Here is a 15,635-nt window from a genome sequence, read left to right on the forward strand (position 1 = left end):
CAAGACGAGTTCAACGCACACCATGGCGTCCATTTCCGGTTATATAGATTTTCCGGTTTTATCAAAAACCTTTGAAAGCCTACTCCTTCCTCCTACAATTTTTTTCCAATCTTCCCCAGAATTGGCACACATCATCATCAGACCAACCCTCACAGAAGTTATCAAAGGATATTTGATTTTCAAAACCGTTTGTCCGGTACAGCCAATCAAAATCGGCAACAAAGCAACCAAACAGGAAATTGGATCAAATCTCAGCAAATCTTTGAGATATCAACATCAAACTGGGTAAGATGACTCGGAACCATCTTCTGAAGATGTCCACACAATTTAGTGTCATGTGATAACTGGGCGTGGCCGCAGGAAGCAGAAATGTGTTTTGGCCAATAACTATAGATTTGTTTTGCCTTTATTAAGTGATTTCTTTGTCTCATGATATCTTGGGACATCCCGTGTGTGACTCATAATAATTTGTGATAATAGCCGAATTGATGCGGCCGCCATTTTGAATTCAATGAAAAAAGTTTTTTCTCTACTCCTCCTACACATGTTGTCCAATTTTCACCAAATTTGGCAGAGATTATCTTCAGACCAAGCCTCACAAAAGCTATCACATGGTTTTTTGATTTTCAAAACCGTTTGCCCGGTACAGGCAATTAGGATGCCGTTAAGCCAGCAAACAGGAAGTTGGGTCGTATTTCAGCAAATCTTTAATGGATTGACACCAAACTTGCTGCGTGTACTCGTTACCCTCTTCTGAGGTTGTCTAAATGTTTTCGGGGTCATTTGACTGCTTGGCCACCTCATTGCTGTGTGCAGCTATATTTGGATTTGGTCAGATTTGGTATCTCATTGTTAAGTCTGCAGCATTGTTTTTTCTATACAGTGGCAATTTGTGAAGAATATACATTTTTCAATGGTTCGCAATTTTTGGAGGAATCCGCCATTACTGCTTGCAGTTATATTTCTGTTGTGAAATTTGTGATGTTTGGGACCGTGGCTAGTTAGCTGGTTCGTGCCAGCACTTTTCTCCACAAATTGAAATGAAATATTTCCTAAATCGTGCAATGAAACTTTGCAGAAAGTAATAGCAATGCTTTCGGGAAGAGAAGTACTTTTTGACATGTTTCATGTCTACGTAGCAAACCTAAGTTGATAGCAAGCATGCCAATACAGTTCTTCTGAATTGCTAAAACACTAAGCGCGCCTCATTTACTAACATTGCAACCGCAGCTTAATCTGCCCCTTTACCCAACCGCAAATAGCGAACAGTGTATTTCCGCATTTTGCGTGGTATTTATCAAACCAGATCCTCGTCGGGCAATCAGCGTCCATTAGTGTTAATACTCACCTGCATGTTACTGCCACCATGGGTGATTCAAGGAAAAGAAAAATAAAGTTCAGCAAACAGGAGCTAGAAATATACACACCCACTTTCCCTTATACCCTCCCAGCAGCGGTAATCTGCGTTTTTACTCAAGTGCACTGCCTTTGTAAATTCGGTGTTTTGTCTTTACCCGCTATTTCACGCCTAAAATGGGCACAATCCTGTTATTAAATCTAATTCTCTGCACCAAATTCTCAGTGGCCTGAGTGGCCTAGTCGAATCAGTCACTCTTCTAGCAAAACCTTAAACAAGTTTAGGCAGTTAGACACCATTTGCAAATTGTATTCACTCTGTTTGAAAAACTAAATATTTCCCTCACTCTTCTAACTTCAACACGTTTCGCACTGTGATGCACTTATGTTGCAAAATGGTAAGCACAACTACAACATCTTTAACACAAAATTACTCAAAATTGTTCACATTTGTTTCTAATGATGTGATCAAACCAGAATATAAGCCAGTTCAGAGTTACATTGACAAACTATTTTGAGTTTGCTGTAATACGATTTACATTGAGTTGTCTTTGTTCTTTAGGCTTTTGAAGTTAAGACTACAGTATTTTCATGCCTGTGCTGACTATAAAGACCCTCAATACTGTACTACTTACGGCAATTACAGTATGCCATTTATTCACAGTTCCAAGTTGTATAATTTCTGTAACTAGATGCCCTGGACATTGTGTTCTAAAAACATCTGGATTGTGTCTAATGACATTCATGCCACAGTGTCATTAGCTCTAATGAATGCTCTATACAGATTGGCTGTGTATATGATCAGAAAGCATAGTTTGATTTTGAACATAGATTAAATGGTTTGGTGGTGAGTGCTTGATTTTATCAGAAGAGTCAGAAGTTTTGTGAATGTAGTTTGAAGATTTGGTTCTCTGTTTAAAGTATTTAGAAAATGGGTGAAGGTTTTAAGAAAAGTTTTAGCAATTGTGAAAAACTGTTATATAGAAAAAAGAGATAACAATAATGTGCACACTAATTATTCTAAGTAGTTGTACTTTTTCTTAATATTAGTCATTGTTTGACAAACATTATTTTTTGTCTCCTGATTACTATTATTGTTATCATTGTTGCTTCAGGAGAGCAGAGAAGGGGAGGAGAGGAGGGGGAGGAGAGGAGGGGGGAGGAGAGAAGCGGGAGGGTGGAAGAGAGGGACGGGAGGAGAGGAGGGGGAGGAGAGTAGGAGAGTAGGGGGGAAGAGAGGAGGGGGAGGGGAGTAGGGGGGAGGAGAGGAGGGGGAGGAGAGAACTGGAGAGGAGGGAAGTAGGGGGGAGGAGAGGAGGGGAGTAGGGGGGAGGAGAGGAGGGGGGAGGAGAGGAGGGGAAGGGGAGGGGAAGGGGAGTAGGGGGAGGAGAGGAGGGGGAGGAGAGGAGGGGAAGGGGAGGAGGGGGAAGGGGAGGAGGGGAGTAGGGGGGAGGAGAGGAGGGGGAGGAGAGGACGGGGGAGGGGAGGATGGGGAGGAGAGGCGGGGGAAGGAGAGGAAAGCAGAGGAGAGGAGGGGGAGGAGAGGAGAGGGGGGGGAAGAGGAAGGGGGAGCAGAGGAGGGGGGGAGCAGAGGAGGTGGGAGGAGAGGGGGGGGAGAAGAGGAGGACAGAGGAGAGTGGGAGGAGGAGAGAAGAGGAGACACTGGCTATTCCCTGCATAGCACAACACACAAGCATCACACAAGCATTCACCCAAAACACACACGCACTCAGACCACGCACACACATCTATCACACACACACACAACAAACACAAATAGAAACACAGCAGTAGAAAACAAAGAGACAGAAAGTGTTAGTAAGTTTGCCGAAGGGACAGTGGCTGTCAGCTCTTCTTCACAAGCGCTCAACTTTCATCAACTTTCATCAAAGACATGATGAACCCAAAGGGGGATAAACTGCAAATCTGGCAACCTCTCCAATCCCTTAGTGCCACATTGGAGTTATGAAAGTCTGCTGGCTAGTGTGCAGGGCCCAGACACACACACAGAGTAGTGCTGGCTGGCCCTGGTGGTATTGTTCATGCCATTGAGCACATGGATGTCCCCATAGTTTGTGTGTGTGTGTGTGTGTGTGTGTGTATGTGTGTGTGTGTGTATGTGTGTGTATGTGTGTGTGTGTGTGTGTATGTGTGTGTGTGTGTGTGTATGTGTGTGTGTATGTGTGTGTGTGTGTGTATGTGTGTGTGTGTGTGTATGTGTGTGTGTGTGTGTGTGTGTGTGTGTGTATGTGTATGTGTGTGTGTGTGTGTGTGTATGTGTGTGTGTGTGTGTGTGTGTGTGTGTGTGTGTGTGTGTGTGTATGTGTGTGTGTGTGTATGTGTGTGTGTGTGTGTATGTGTGTGTGTGTGTGTATGTGTGTGTGTGTGTGTGTGTGTGTGTGTGTATGTGTATGTGTGTGTGTGTGTGTGTGTGTGTGTGTGTGTGTGTGTGTGTGTGTGTGTGTGTGTGTGTGTGTATGTGTGTGTGTGTGTGTGTGTGTGTGTGTGTGTGTGTGTGTGTGTGTGTGTATGTGTGTGTGTGTGTGTGTATGTGTGTGTGTGTGTGTGTGTGTGTGTGTGTGTGTGTGTGTGTGTGTGTATGTGTGTGTGTGTGTGTGTCAGGAGGGATCAACATTCTGGTCCCACTCTGGGTGTTGTAATTACATCTGGAGCATTGGATGTCTCTCCACAAAGGATGGGGAGATGGAGGAGGGATAGAGGGAGGAATAGAGGGAGGGATGGAGAAAAGCATGCAAAGAGAGAAGGACCGATGGAGAGGCGGGGAGAGATGGAGAGATGGAGAGAGATGGGGAGAGTTGGGGATGGATGGAAAAGCTAGGGAGAGATGGAAGAAGGGGGGAGGGGATGAAAGGATAGAGGGATGGATGGAGGGGCGTGTTCCATCTCCTTGACCCTGTGTAGCTGTAAATGTCAGGCTGCTTTATTACTCTTCTGATGAGCTCATTGAACCATTTAAACTCACTGAAGCGCACACACACACTCTGACAGAGATGGAACTCAGCAGTGATCTGGTCACATCAAGGTCTTGATGCTGATGGTAACTACTGTCTCACAGTGTAGCAGGGTCATCTCCTTGGATCACCTCAGAAGAACACAATCAGCCCTGTTCACACCCTCCACTGTCCTCCTGCAGTACAGAGGGCCCACTCCTGTCTGCACGTCACAGCCTGTTATCTCTCCAGCAGCTTCAGAACGTCAGGATTGGACAGTCTCCAGCTGTTCCTGCAGGTTGTGGCGGGAGTTTCAAATAAAGGAACCTGCCATGAAGTGAACAGAAATATAATCCTTTCGTACTTCAAGACTTCACCTTCACAAGAGTAGAAGGTGGAGAGTTATGAGAGGAATATCTGGGGGATGTTTTCTACTTTCTTTTAATGTTGTTTACTTTAATGTTGATTTTAGTAATGACTTCTTCTGACTGCAAGATAACCCAAATCATTCTTGATATCTACATGAAGATAACGTTATAACACAATCATTCAACTACATTTTGTAATTTGGAATCATGTGAACCAGCCGAACACAAGGCTACACCTTCAGTGGGTGTGAATAGAAGAGGGAGAGTTGGGACAAACCATTCTCCCTTTTGACCATCACCTTCTGACCTCAGACACAGGACTCCTCCTGTACTTGAATTTTAAAGTCAAAGATTACTTCAAACCATCTTTGAGTCCATCAATGCCACAATGTCAGGATTAGCATTAAAAAGAATCTCACCAAGACACACTGCTCACTTGAGTTCCCTCTGACAACTTTTCTGTTCCTCCTCCTCCTCTACCCCCCCCTCCTCCTCTATCTACCCTCCTCCTCCTCTATCTACCCCTCCTCCTCCTCTATCTACCCCCCCCTCCTCCTCTATCTACCCCCCCCTCCTCCTCTATCTACCCTCCTCCTCCTCTATCTACCCCCCCTCCTCCTCCTCTATCTACCCCCCCCTCCTCCTCCTCTATCTACCCCCTCCCCCCTCCTCTATGTACCTCCCCTCCCCCTACTCTATCTACCCCCCCTCCTTCTCCATCTACCTCTCCTCCTCTAGCTACCCCTCCTCCTCCGACCCACTCCTCCAACTACTCCCACACCTCCTCTTCCTACCCCTCCTCCTCCTCCTCCTCCTCTTCCTACCCCTCCTTCTCCTCCTCATCGTCCTCCACCCCTGAAAGTGTGTGCAGTTTCCTTTTAATTAGATTTTTTCTCTTTATTTTTTCTCTCTCTTTCTTTTGTCGTTTCTCTCCTTCCCTCCAACTTATCTCCAGTATCAGTTATCTCTGAGAGCTAACAAAGGAGAACAGATAGCATTGTTACCTTCTTCACCACCACTCTCTCATTCCTCTCCGTCCCACTCTCTCTCCCACCGTCTCTCCTCTCCTTTTCTAATTTGTGCTCTCCTTTCTCTTCCTCCTTATTTCCCTTTCTACCTCTTCCTGTCCTCTCTTTCTTGTCTTCTATCTTGCCCTCTATATATCTCCCACCTACTCCCTCCCCCATCTCCCTCCCTCTCTCCTCCCGTGTGGATGTTTTCAGTGGCAGCAGAATGGAGTGATGGAGGAGATAGGCAGGGTATGTTTCTGGGTAATAACAGAAGAGATAAGACCTCCACAGTCTTCCCACAATGCCGTGCGAGCCCTGAGGGTCCCAGAGACATGAACACCCTGTCAGGTTTCCTGTTAGATAAGAGAGAGAGGGAAGGGGAGGAGAGAGGGAGGAGGAGAGAGGGAGGGAGGGAGAAGGAGAGATAGGGAGGAGAAGGAAAGAGGGAGGAGAAGGAAAGAGGGAGGAGAGAGAGGGATGAGGAGAGAGAGGGAGATAGGGGAAAGGAGGAGGGAGGAGGAGAGAAGGAGAAGGAGAGATAAGGTGAAGGAGAGAGAGGGAGAAGAAGGAGGGAGGAGGAGAGAGAGGAGAGAAAAGGATCTTTTCTGGTGGTGTGTCATTGGGATTTTTCTTACGGTATCTGGTGACCTCTTCCTCCACCCCCCCTTCTCCCGAGCCTCTTCCTGCATCTTCTCCTCCCCCACCCTCATCCCCTCTTCCTCCACCTCCTCCCGACCCTCTTCCTCCTCCTCTCCCTCCCCCTCCACCTGATCTGCCTCTCACTCTCTAGTCTTAACGATGGTCTCTAAGGCGATGGTCTCTGAGGCGATGGTCTCTCAGGCGATGGTCGCTAACGCTCGGTACTGTGATACTTCCAGTCTGCTGCCAGTATCTGTTACCGCGGAGACGGACCGTACTTCCGCTAAATCTGGTGTCCTGAAATAAAGCTGAAATGACGCTACTGAGAGGGGGAGGAAGTGTGTGTGTGGTGTAGACTGTGCTGGGTGGAATTAATTAACAATAAGTGGAAGCTCTTAGTGTGGCGCCATTACCAACTACTTTCAGGATACAGACCATAATAATAGGAGAGGAGAGGGGGATGAGGGGGAGAGAGAGAGAGAGAGGGGGGGGAGAGAGAGAGGGGGGAGAGAGAGATAGAGAGAGAGAGGTCTTGGACATTGGTTTCATGCGTGTGAGCTCACACACACAGTTGTGACCATGATCAATAGGATGCGAGTGTTTGGGGTCAGTTCTGACCAGAGTGGATGTATGTGCTAGACCCATCATACACTGCATAGACCCATCATACACTGAGGTAAGAGGACAAGACTAAACTAGGTCAGGAGAGTTAATACTCTTTTCCTCCTCTCCTCTCAACAGAACACACTGCTGGTTTTGTGACTGTAACGTGCTCAGTGTGTTCAGGGGTAGACAGATAAGATCCTTTCACCGGCCAGTGTGTGCGTGTGTGTGTGTGTGTGTGTGTGTGTGTGAGATATGAGTTAACATCAGCGACACTACATTGGAACAAGATCTAGAGAGCAGATATAAATTGTTGCCATGGTAACAGTTGGCACAGCAGCAAAGGCAAGGAGAACGGTTGGTACATTGCTACGGCAACAGAGTGTTAGACAAACTACAGATGCAACAAACTTCATCACCTGGGGGAAGGAGGGGCCACAGAGCCATAGTGGGCGGAGGGCTGGTGGTTGCTAGGGTGGAGTATTTGGGGGTTGCTAAGGCAGGGGGCTGGTCGTTGCTAGGCTGATAGCGTGTCAGCAGATCCAGCTCAGCACCAGCTCTGCAGCTGATTGGTCCCCAGCAGGTGTTTTAATTGGACCGTGGGGCTTAGCGTGAGATCTGGCCCCGCCCCCCAGAGACCAGGACTGTCTAGTAGCAGGTAATCAGGCACGCTATGACACACACACACACACACACACACACACACACACACACACACACACACACACATACACACACTCTCACACACACACAGACACACTCTCACACACACTCTCACACACACACACACACACACACACTCTCACTCTCTCTCTCTCTCTCTCTCTCACACTCTCTCTCACACACACACACTCTAACCCTAACCCTAACACAGACAGATAACCCTAATGACAGTGGCATGAGTGGCATGACTCTTTCCTCTCAGAGCAGAACTGGAAAAAAGTACCACAAATATTGGTACTTAATCACAAGCTCCGCTCCACTCCGCACCCATCCTCTACTCTCTCCACCTCTTCTCCTCCTTTCTTCTCCTCCTGTAACCTCTCCACCCCTCTCCTCCACCCTCCCCCTCCTCTCAATGTAATGTCTGGGTCCCCAGAAGATTCAGATATGGCTCAGTTCAGTAATGTGGCTCGTGTTGAAGCCTCTCCACAACAGTAATTCCTTTTGTAAATGAAATTCAAATCCATCCACTCTTCCTGACAACGTTATGTAAAGCAGGGAATTAGGAGAGTAATGCTTCAGGCTGCAGACACATCCAGCTGGAGCCTGAAGCAGAGGTACAAAGTGATCCTACTCTCTCTAGGACCTGGGGGGTCTGGGGAAGGAGAAGAGAAGAGCAATAACAGGCTTGATCACCCCCACCCCCCCTCCCGGCCTGCAGTGTGTGTACGTGTGTGTGAGAGTGTGTGTGTGAGAGTGTGTGTGAGAGAGTCTGTGTGTGTGGTCTAACTGCTGTAGTCCACACAGTCTAACTGCCGTAGTCTACACAGTCTAACTGCTGTGGTCTACACAGTCTAACTGCTGTAGTCAACACAGTCTAACTGCCGTAGTCTACACAGTCTAACTGCTGTGGTCTACACAGTCTAACTGCTGTAGTCAACAGTGTTTCCGCTATGTAGATTTTTCTGTGGCGGCCCGCAAAATTTCTGCCGCCACGGTATCAGAAATAGAGCTGTACAAGACAGGCCGTCTATCAGCAGTGATTGTTAGAGTGCATGTTGGAGAATAGTAAGGACACGCGCTTCACACCGCAGATTGCATGTGTGCGTCCTTGAGAACTGTAAATTGTATAACTTATGTTGTCAGTTCATGTAAGCCTGTTATTGTATAAGTCTATAGTTCTTGCTAATTTAAATTAAAAAGTTAACTGCTGATTTTCGTTGTTTGTAGGCTATTCTTCCCCTGCTAGCGAAATTGCACATGTCGATTCGATAGCAATTGCTGCCCTTGCTCACGTTTGTATTTTAGGTGCATTATTATGCTGAAGTAGTTTTAATTAATAAATAGCGGGTATATTGTTATTATTTGCTACAGAATGCTTAGCTTATCAAGATCAAATTAAGCAGACGGTGTAGGCCTACATGTTTCCGAGTGGCCTACGTTAATCGATAGGCTAGGCTACTGACCATTTACAATAAGTTGTTACATCAATTATTAATTGGCAGGTCGGACAGACCTGCCCCCACTCCTAAAAAAAATCCTAGAGGAAACACTGGTCTACACGGTCTAACTGCTGTAGTCTACACGGTCTAACTGCCGTGGTCTACACGGTCTAACTGCTGTGGTCTACACGGTCTAACTGCTGTGGTCTACACGGTCTAACTGCTGTGGACTACACGGTCTAACTGCTGTGGTCTACACGGTCTAACTGCTGTGGTCTACACGGTCTAACTGCTGTGGTCTACACGGTCTAACTGCTGTGGTCTACACGGTCTAACTGCTGTGGTCTACACGGTCTAACTGCTGTAGTCTACACGGTCTAACTGCTGTGGTCTACATGGTCTAACTGCTGTGGACTACACGGTCTAACTTCTATCTTCAACTTAGCAGCTGCTCTGGTACATTACATCAGGTCAGCTGCGTGCATGCATGTGTGAGTGTGTGAGTGTGTGTGTGAGTGTGTGAGTGAGTGTGTGTGTGTGTGTGTGTGTGTGTGTGTGTGTGTGTGTGTGTGTGTGTGTGAGTGAGTGTGTGAGTGTGTGTGTGTGTGTGTGTGTGAATGTGTGTGTGTTAGCGTGAGAGTGCTGTTATGCTGTTGGACAGACCTGCTCTCCCCTGAGGTAGGGTTAGGGATGCAGGTGTCTCCTGCACTCCTTACAGACCCTGTGTGAGTGTGTGTCCATGTGTGAGTGTGTGTGTGAGTGTGTGTGTGCGTGTGTGTGTGAATGACTCACTCTGCAGGTCCTGCGGACAGGGCACCTCTGTCACAGTTTGTTCAGCTGGGATGTGTGAGTGTGTATTTGTGTGTGTGAGAGTGTGTGTGTGTGAGTGTGTGGGAGAGTGTGTGTGTGTGTGTGTGTGTGAGTGTGTGTGTGTGTGTGAGTGTGTGTGAGTGAGTGTGTGTGAGTGTGTGTGTGTGTGTGGGGGTCTTACGATGTGCAGCTTGAGGTAGTCTCCCAGGCCAGAGGAGCTGTCCACCCTCACCAGCAGGGCCTCCTTCAGCTGTGTGCTGAAGCCCACCGCCAGTCTGTCCGCCCGCGTGCTGGGACGGTCGTTAGGGGGCCAGGTGTAGGTGATCAGACCACCCTCACGACCAAATATGTACGTGGTTCCAGCTGCAGACACAGGAACATACTTCAGTTAGCTCTCTGTGGAAGTTTGTGTGTGTCTCCCCCAACTCCTCAGGGTAGCAGAGCTTACAGTAGAACAGCTTTGCTGACACTGTAAGGAGAGGGGGAGAAGAGGGAGTAGAGGGGAGGAGGGGGAGAAGAGGGGAGGAGGGGGAAAAGAGGGGAGAAGAGGGAGAAGAGTGGAGAAGGGGGAGAAGAGGGGAGGAGGGGGAGAAGAGGGGAGGAGGGGGAAAAGAGGGGAGAAGAGGGGAGGAGGGGGAGAAGAGGGGAGGAGGGGGAAAAGAGGGGAGAAGAGGGGAGGAGGGGGAGAAGAGGGGAGGAGGGGGAAAAGAGGGGAGGAGGGGGAAAAGAGGGGAGAAGAGGGGAGGAGGGGGAGAAGAGGGGAGGAGGGGGAAAAGAGGGAGAAGAGGGGAGGAGGGGGAGAAGAGGGGAGGAGGGGGAAAAGAGGGGAGGAGGGGGAAAGAGGGGAGAAGAGGGGAGGAGGGGGAGAAGAGGGGAGGAGGGGGAGAAGAGGGCAGGAGGTGGAGAAGAGGGGAGAAGGGGGAGAAGAGGGAGGAGGGGGAGAAGAGGGGAAAAGAGGGGAGGACGGGGGAGAAGAGGGGAGGAGGGGAGAGAAGAAGGGAGGAAGGGAAGAGGGGAGGAGGGGGGAAGAGAGGGGAGAAGATGAGGAGGGGGGAGAAAAGGAGAGGAAGGGAGGAGGGGAGGAGGGGGAGGAGAGGGGAGAAGAGGAGGAGGGGGAGAAGAGGGGTGAAGAGGAGAAGAGGGAAGGAGGGGGGAAAAGAGGGGAGGATGTGTTTGAGGCTGTAGGGTATGTGTGTGTTTGTGTGTGTGTGTAGTAGGGGGTTTTTCAGCAATTTGTCATTTCAGAGTCATTTCACTCAAATCAGAGCTCATTTCATTCCAATTAGAACAGCTTTATTAACACCATTCATTTTTCACATTCTGTCTGAACAAATGTACGTGTGAGAGAGAGAGAGGAAGGGAGGGAGAGAAGGAGGGAGGGAGAGATAGAGAGGGAGAGAGACTACATATTCAGACCTGCAGGCAGTGTGGCAGACATACAGAACAGACATATTAATCAGTCAGACTGTAGTTCCAACCACAACCACCAGGGACCATCTGAACATCTCAACCAGGCATCATCCCTCCATCCCTCCATCTCCCCATCCCTCCATCTCCCCATCCCTCCATCTCCCCATCCCTCCATCTCCCCATCCCTCCATCTCCCCATCCCTCCATCTCCCCATCCCTCCATCTCCCCATCCCTCCATCTCCCCATCCCTCCATCTCCCCATCCCTCAGACCTTTCTCTCAGGTTTTACTTGTCACTGTTTTTTGAGGGACCCAGGTACCCAGTTGAAGACATGATATCTTCAACATGATTTATGTGAGTGGGCACAGTTGGACCAGTTGAAGACATCATATCTTCAACATGATGTATGTGAGCGGGCACAGTTGGACCAGTTGAAGACATCATATCTTCAACATGATGTATGTGAGTGGGCACAGTTGGACCAGTTGAAGACATGATATCTTCAACATGATGTATGTGAGTGGGCACAGTTGGACCAGTTGAAGACATCATATCTTCAACATGATGTATGTGAGCGGGCACAGTTGGACCAGTTGAAGACATCATATCTTCAACATGATGTATGTGAGCGGGCACAGTTGGACCAGTTGAAGACATCATATCTTCAACATGATGTATGTGAGCGGGCACAGTTGGACCAGTTGAAGACATGATATCTTCAACATGATGTATGTGAGTGGGCACAGTTGGACCAGTTGAAGACATCATATCTTCAACATGATGTATGTGAGTGGGCACAGTTGGACCAGTTGAAGACATGATATCTTCAACATGATGTATGTGAGTGGGCACAGTTGGACCAGTTGAAGACATCATATCTTCAACATGATGTATGTGAGCGGGCACAGTTGGACATGTGAAGACACAGAAGAGAAGGGTCTCTTGATACTAAGGCAGTGTTGCTGGGGCTGGTCATGGCAAGGTTATGCATTGAGTTTTCATATTGTAAGCTGGAGTGAAAGATGGAGTTTTTGCTTCAATGTGTGTAAGTTAAATCAAAAATGTCTGTAACTGGTGGCCACCTGGCAGTTTTGACTACCCAATAAGCTCTCTCTCTCTCTCTCTCTCTCTCTCTCTCTCTCTCTCTCTCTCTCTCTCTCTCTCTCTCTCTCTCTCTCTCTCTCTCTCTCTCTCTCTCTCTCTCTCTCTCTCTCTCTCTCTCTCTCTCTCTCTCTCTCTCTCTCTCTCTCTCTCTCTCTCTCTCTCTCTCTCTCTCTCTCTCTCTCTCTCTCTCTCTCTCTCTCTCTCTCTCTCTCTCTCTCTCTCTCATTTGTTTGTCCTAGAGTCATGTCACAAGCCCCCCCCACCCCCCACCCCCCCCCACACACACACACACACACAGAGATAAATAGGCCTAGTGTTACCTTGTCTTCCGGGAAATACAGGAATTCAATCCTAATTATGTATCAGAGATGACGGGAGGGATCTGTTTCAATTGTCTCTACTGTGGATCTTTGATTACAGCTTGTTTATATAATGTCTGTCTGCTTGCCAACATCTGTCTGTCACTAACAACAGATGAACCTGGTTACCTAGAGGTCCTCCCTCTCTTGCTTATGGATCATTATGGTCTGTGTCTATCAGACACTGCAACAGTTTACTCCTGTTACACACTGTGTGAGGGGGGTGGCCAGATCAATGGAAGAGAGAGGGAGTCAGATGGCTGAACGGTGAGGGAGTCGGGCTAGTAATCAGAAGGTTGCTGGATCGATTCCCTGCTGTGCCAAATGACGTTGTGTCCTTGGGAAAGGCACTTCACCCTACTTGCCTCGGGGGGAATGTCCCTGTACTTACTGTAAGTCGCTCTGGATAAGAGTGTCTGCTAAATGACTACATGTAAATGTAAGAGAGACGGTTAGGAGGAGGGTTGGAAGAGAGAGGGGTAGAGAGTCTGTCTCCTCCTCCATTCCTCTCCCTCCCTCCTTGCACCCTTCTCTCTGCTCCTCCATGCCTCTGACAGAGAGCACAGTGTCCCTCCCTCCCCTCCTCTCCCCCCCCAGGCCAGCTGCAGCTCCTAGCCCCCTCTCTCTCTCTCTGTCTGTCTGTCTGTGTCTGTCTGTCTTTCTCTCTCTCTCACACACACACTCTCACACACACAGCAGTACACTGTCTCCTTTGCCACTCTCTCTCTTTCTCTGAACACAAACTACTCTCACAGCGGTAGAGACAGATTCTCCTTTACCGTCTCATCATCATTCGCTTCATTCCTTCTTCATCCCTCTCCCCTCTCTTCCAACAGTCGCAGCCCACATCCAACATTTGTAAAATAGTGGATTTGTTGTTTCTCATGTCTGTGACTGGCGTTGGTTTTCTAAGGAGAGGTTTAGATTAAGTTGGTCTCTAGTCTCCTGACTCTGAAAACCCTAGTCTATAGACTCTGATAACACTAATATACTGACTCTGATAACTCTAGTGTACTGACTCTGAAAACCCTAGTCTATTGACTCTGATAACACTAATATACTGACTCTGATAACTCTAGTGTACTGACTCTGATAACTCTAGTGTACTGACTCTGAAAACCCTAGTCTATTGACTCTGATAACACTAATATACTGACTCTGAAAACCCTAGTCTATTGACTCTGATAACTCTAGTGTACTGACTCTGATAACTCTAGTGTACTGACTCTGAAAACCCTAGTCTATTGACTCTGATAACACAAATATACTGACTCTGATAACTCTAGTGTCCTGACTCTGATAACTCTAGTCTACTGACTCTGATAACTCTAGTCTACTGACTCTGATAACACGAGTCTACTGACTAAAAGGCCTCCCAGTATCACACTGACCACATAGACGTCCCAGTATCTGCCAGTATCATCACTCATTAAGATAATATAAAAATACCTTGATATGTGAAAGAGTGTGTGTGTGTTGATGCATGTGTTCATGTGTGTGTGTATGTCTTAGAGAGACAGAGAGAGTGTGAGTATGTCTTAGAGAGACAGAGAGAGTGTGTGTATGTCTTAGAGAGACAGAGTGTGTGTATGTCTTAGAGAGACAGAGAGAGTGTGTGTATGTCTTAGAGAGACAGAGAGAGTGTGTGTATGTCTTAGAGAGACAGAGAGAGTGTGTGTATGTCTTAGAGAGACAGAGAGAGTGTGTGTATGTCTTAGAGAGACAGAGAGAGTGTGTGTATGTCTTAGAGAGACAGAGAGAGTGTGTGTATGTCTTAGAGAGACAGAGAGAGTGTGTGCTACACAGATTAGACAGCCTAGAGAGGCACAAGAGACACTTTCTGTCTTTCTTTCTATTTCTTTTGTTAGGCCGTCCGCCTACCTGCCAGTCTTTTCTCTCTACCTCCTCTGTTTCTACATTTCTCTCTACCACTCTCTCTCCACTTAATCTGTACCACTTTCTATGTGTGTATGAAAGTGAGAGAATTTGTGTGAGTGTGTATGTGAAAGTGTGTGTGACAGAGAGAGTGTGTGTGTGTATGTGTGGGAGAGACAGAAATTGTGTATGTATGTGAGAGAGAAAGAGAAATAAAGTCTGTGTGTATGTAAAAGAGAGACCTACAGCGATTGTGTGAGAATGTGTGTATAAGGGAGAGGCAGAGAGAGAGAGAGAGAGTGTGTGTGTGTGTGTGTGTGTGTGTAAGAGAGGCAGAGAGAGAGTGAGTGTGTGTGTGTGTGTGTAAGAGAGGCAGAGAGAGAGAGTATGTGTGCAAGAGAAAGGCATAAAGAGTGTGTGTATGTGTGTGTAAGAGAGAGGGAGAGAGAAGTGTGTGTGTGTGTGTGTAAGAGAGAGGGAGAGAGAGAAGTGTGTGTGTGTGTAAGAGAGAGGGAGAGAGAGAAGTGTGTGTGTGTGTTCATACCTGCCCTGAAGACAGCAACCTTTCACCTCAGCATGTGTCCCTGCATGTTAGCATGATGTATTTATATGTAGTCACTGTCTAGCGGGGTTTAGTGTGTGTGTGTGTGATTTGTGTCATCTGTTGGGGACTGGGTTGTGTGTGTGTTGGTTCTGGTTGTGTGTAATCCATGGCCTTGGGGACATCCAGAATGTCTTGGCCTTAATTGGAGGATTAAATATCTGGTTTCCCTTTCGCCTGCTTTGGCTCACTTTGTAACTAAGCCTTTTCTAAACGCTGCCATACTATTTAATTAGCTGCATAGCTTAAGGAAACTGCAGCAAAAAAATGAAAAGAAATCTGCTAAAGATCAAGGAGAGGAAATGCATTCTACTATCAGGGAACGCGTGCTTGTGTGTGTGTATGTGTGTGCTTGTGTGTGTGTCCGTGTGTGTGTGTGTCTGTGTGTGCGTGTGTGTTTTATGTTGCACATGGCTGTGCAGTGAGGTATGAGAGGAGTTGCT

The 15,635-nt window shown here is 47.6% G+C and overlaps 1 protein-coding gene across 1 annotated transcript in view; it reads right to left on the reverse strand.

Annotated features, from left to right (window-relative positions):
* LOC146267632 (neurexin-1a-like) overlaps positions 1-15,635 on the reverse strand; it is a 195,087-nt gene that overhangs the window by 55,295 nt on the left and 124,157 nt on the right. Inside the window, exon 17 of the mRNA XM_084709264.1 lies at positions 10,024-10,205. Within this exon, the coding sequence (XP_084565390.1) occupies positions 10,024-10,205 (182 nt within the window). The remainder of the gene's footprint in view (positions 1-10,023; positions 10,206-15,635) is intronic.

Source organism: Hypomesus nipponensis, chromosome 11, assembly GCF_054491055.1.
Source record: "Hypomesus nipponensis isolate SF chromosome 11, ASM5449105v1, whole genome shotgun sequence".
In the NCBI taxonomy this organism is placed as follows: Eukaryota; Metazoa; Chordata; class Actinopteri; order Osmeriformes; family Osmeridae; genus Hypomesus; species Hypomesus nipponensis.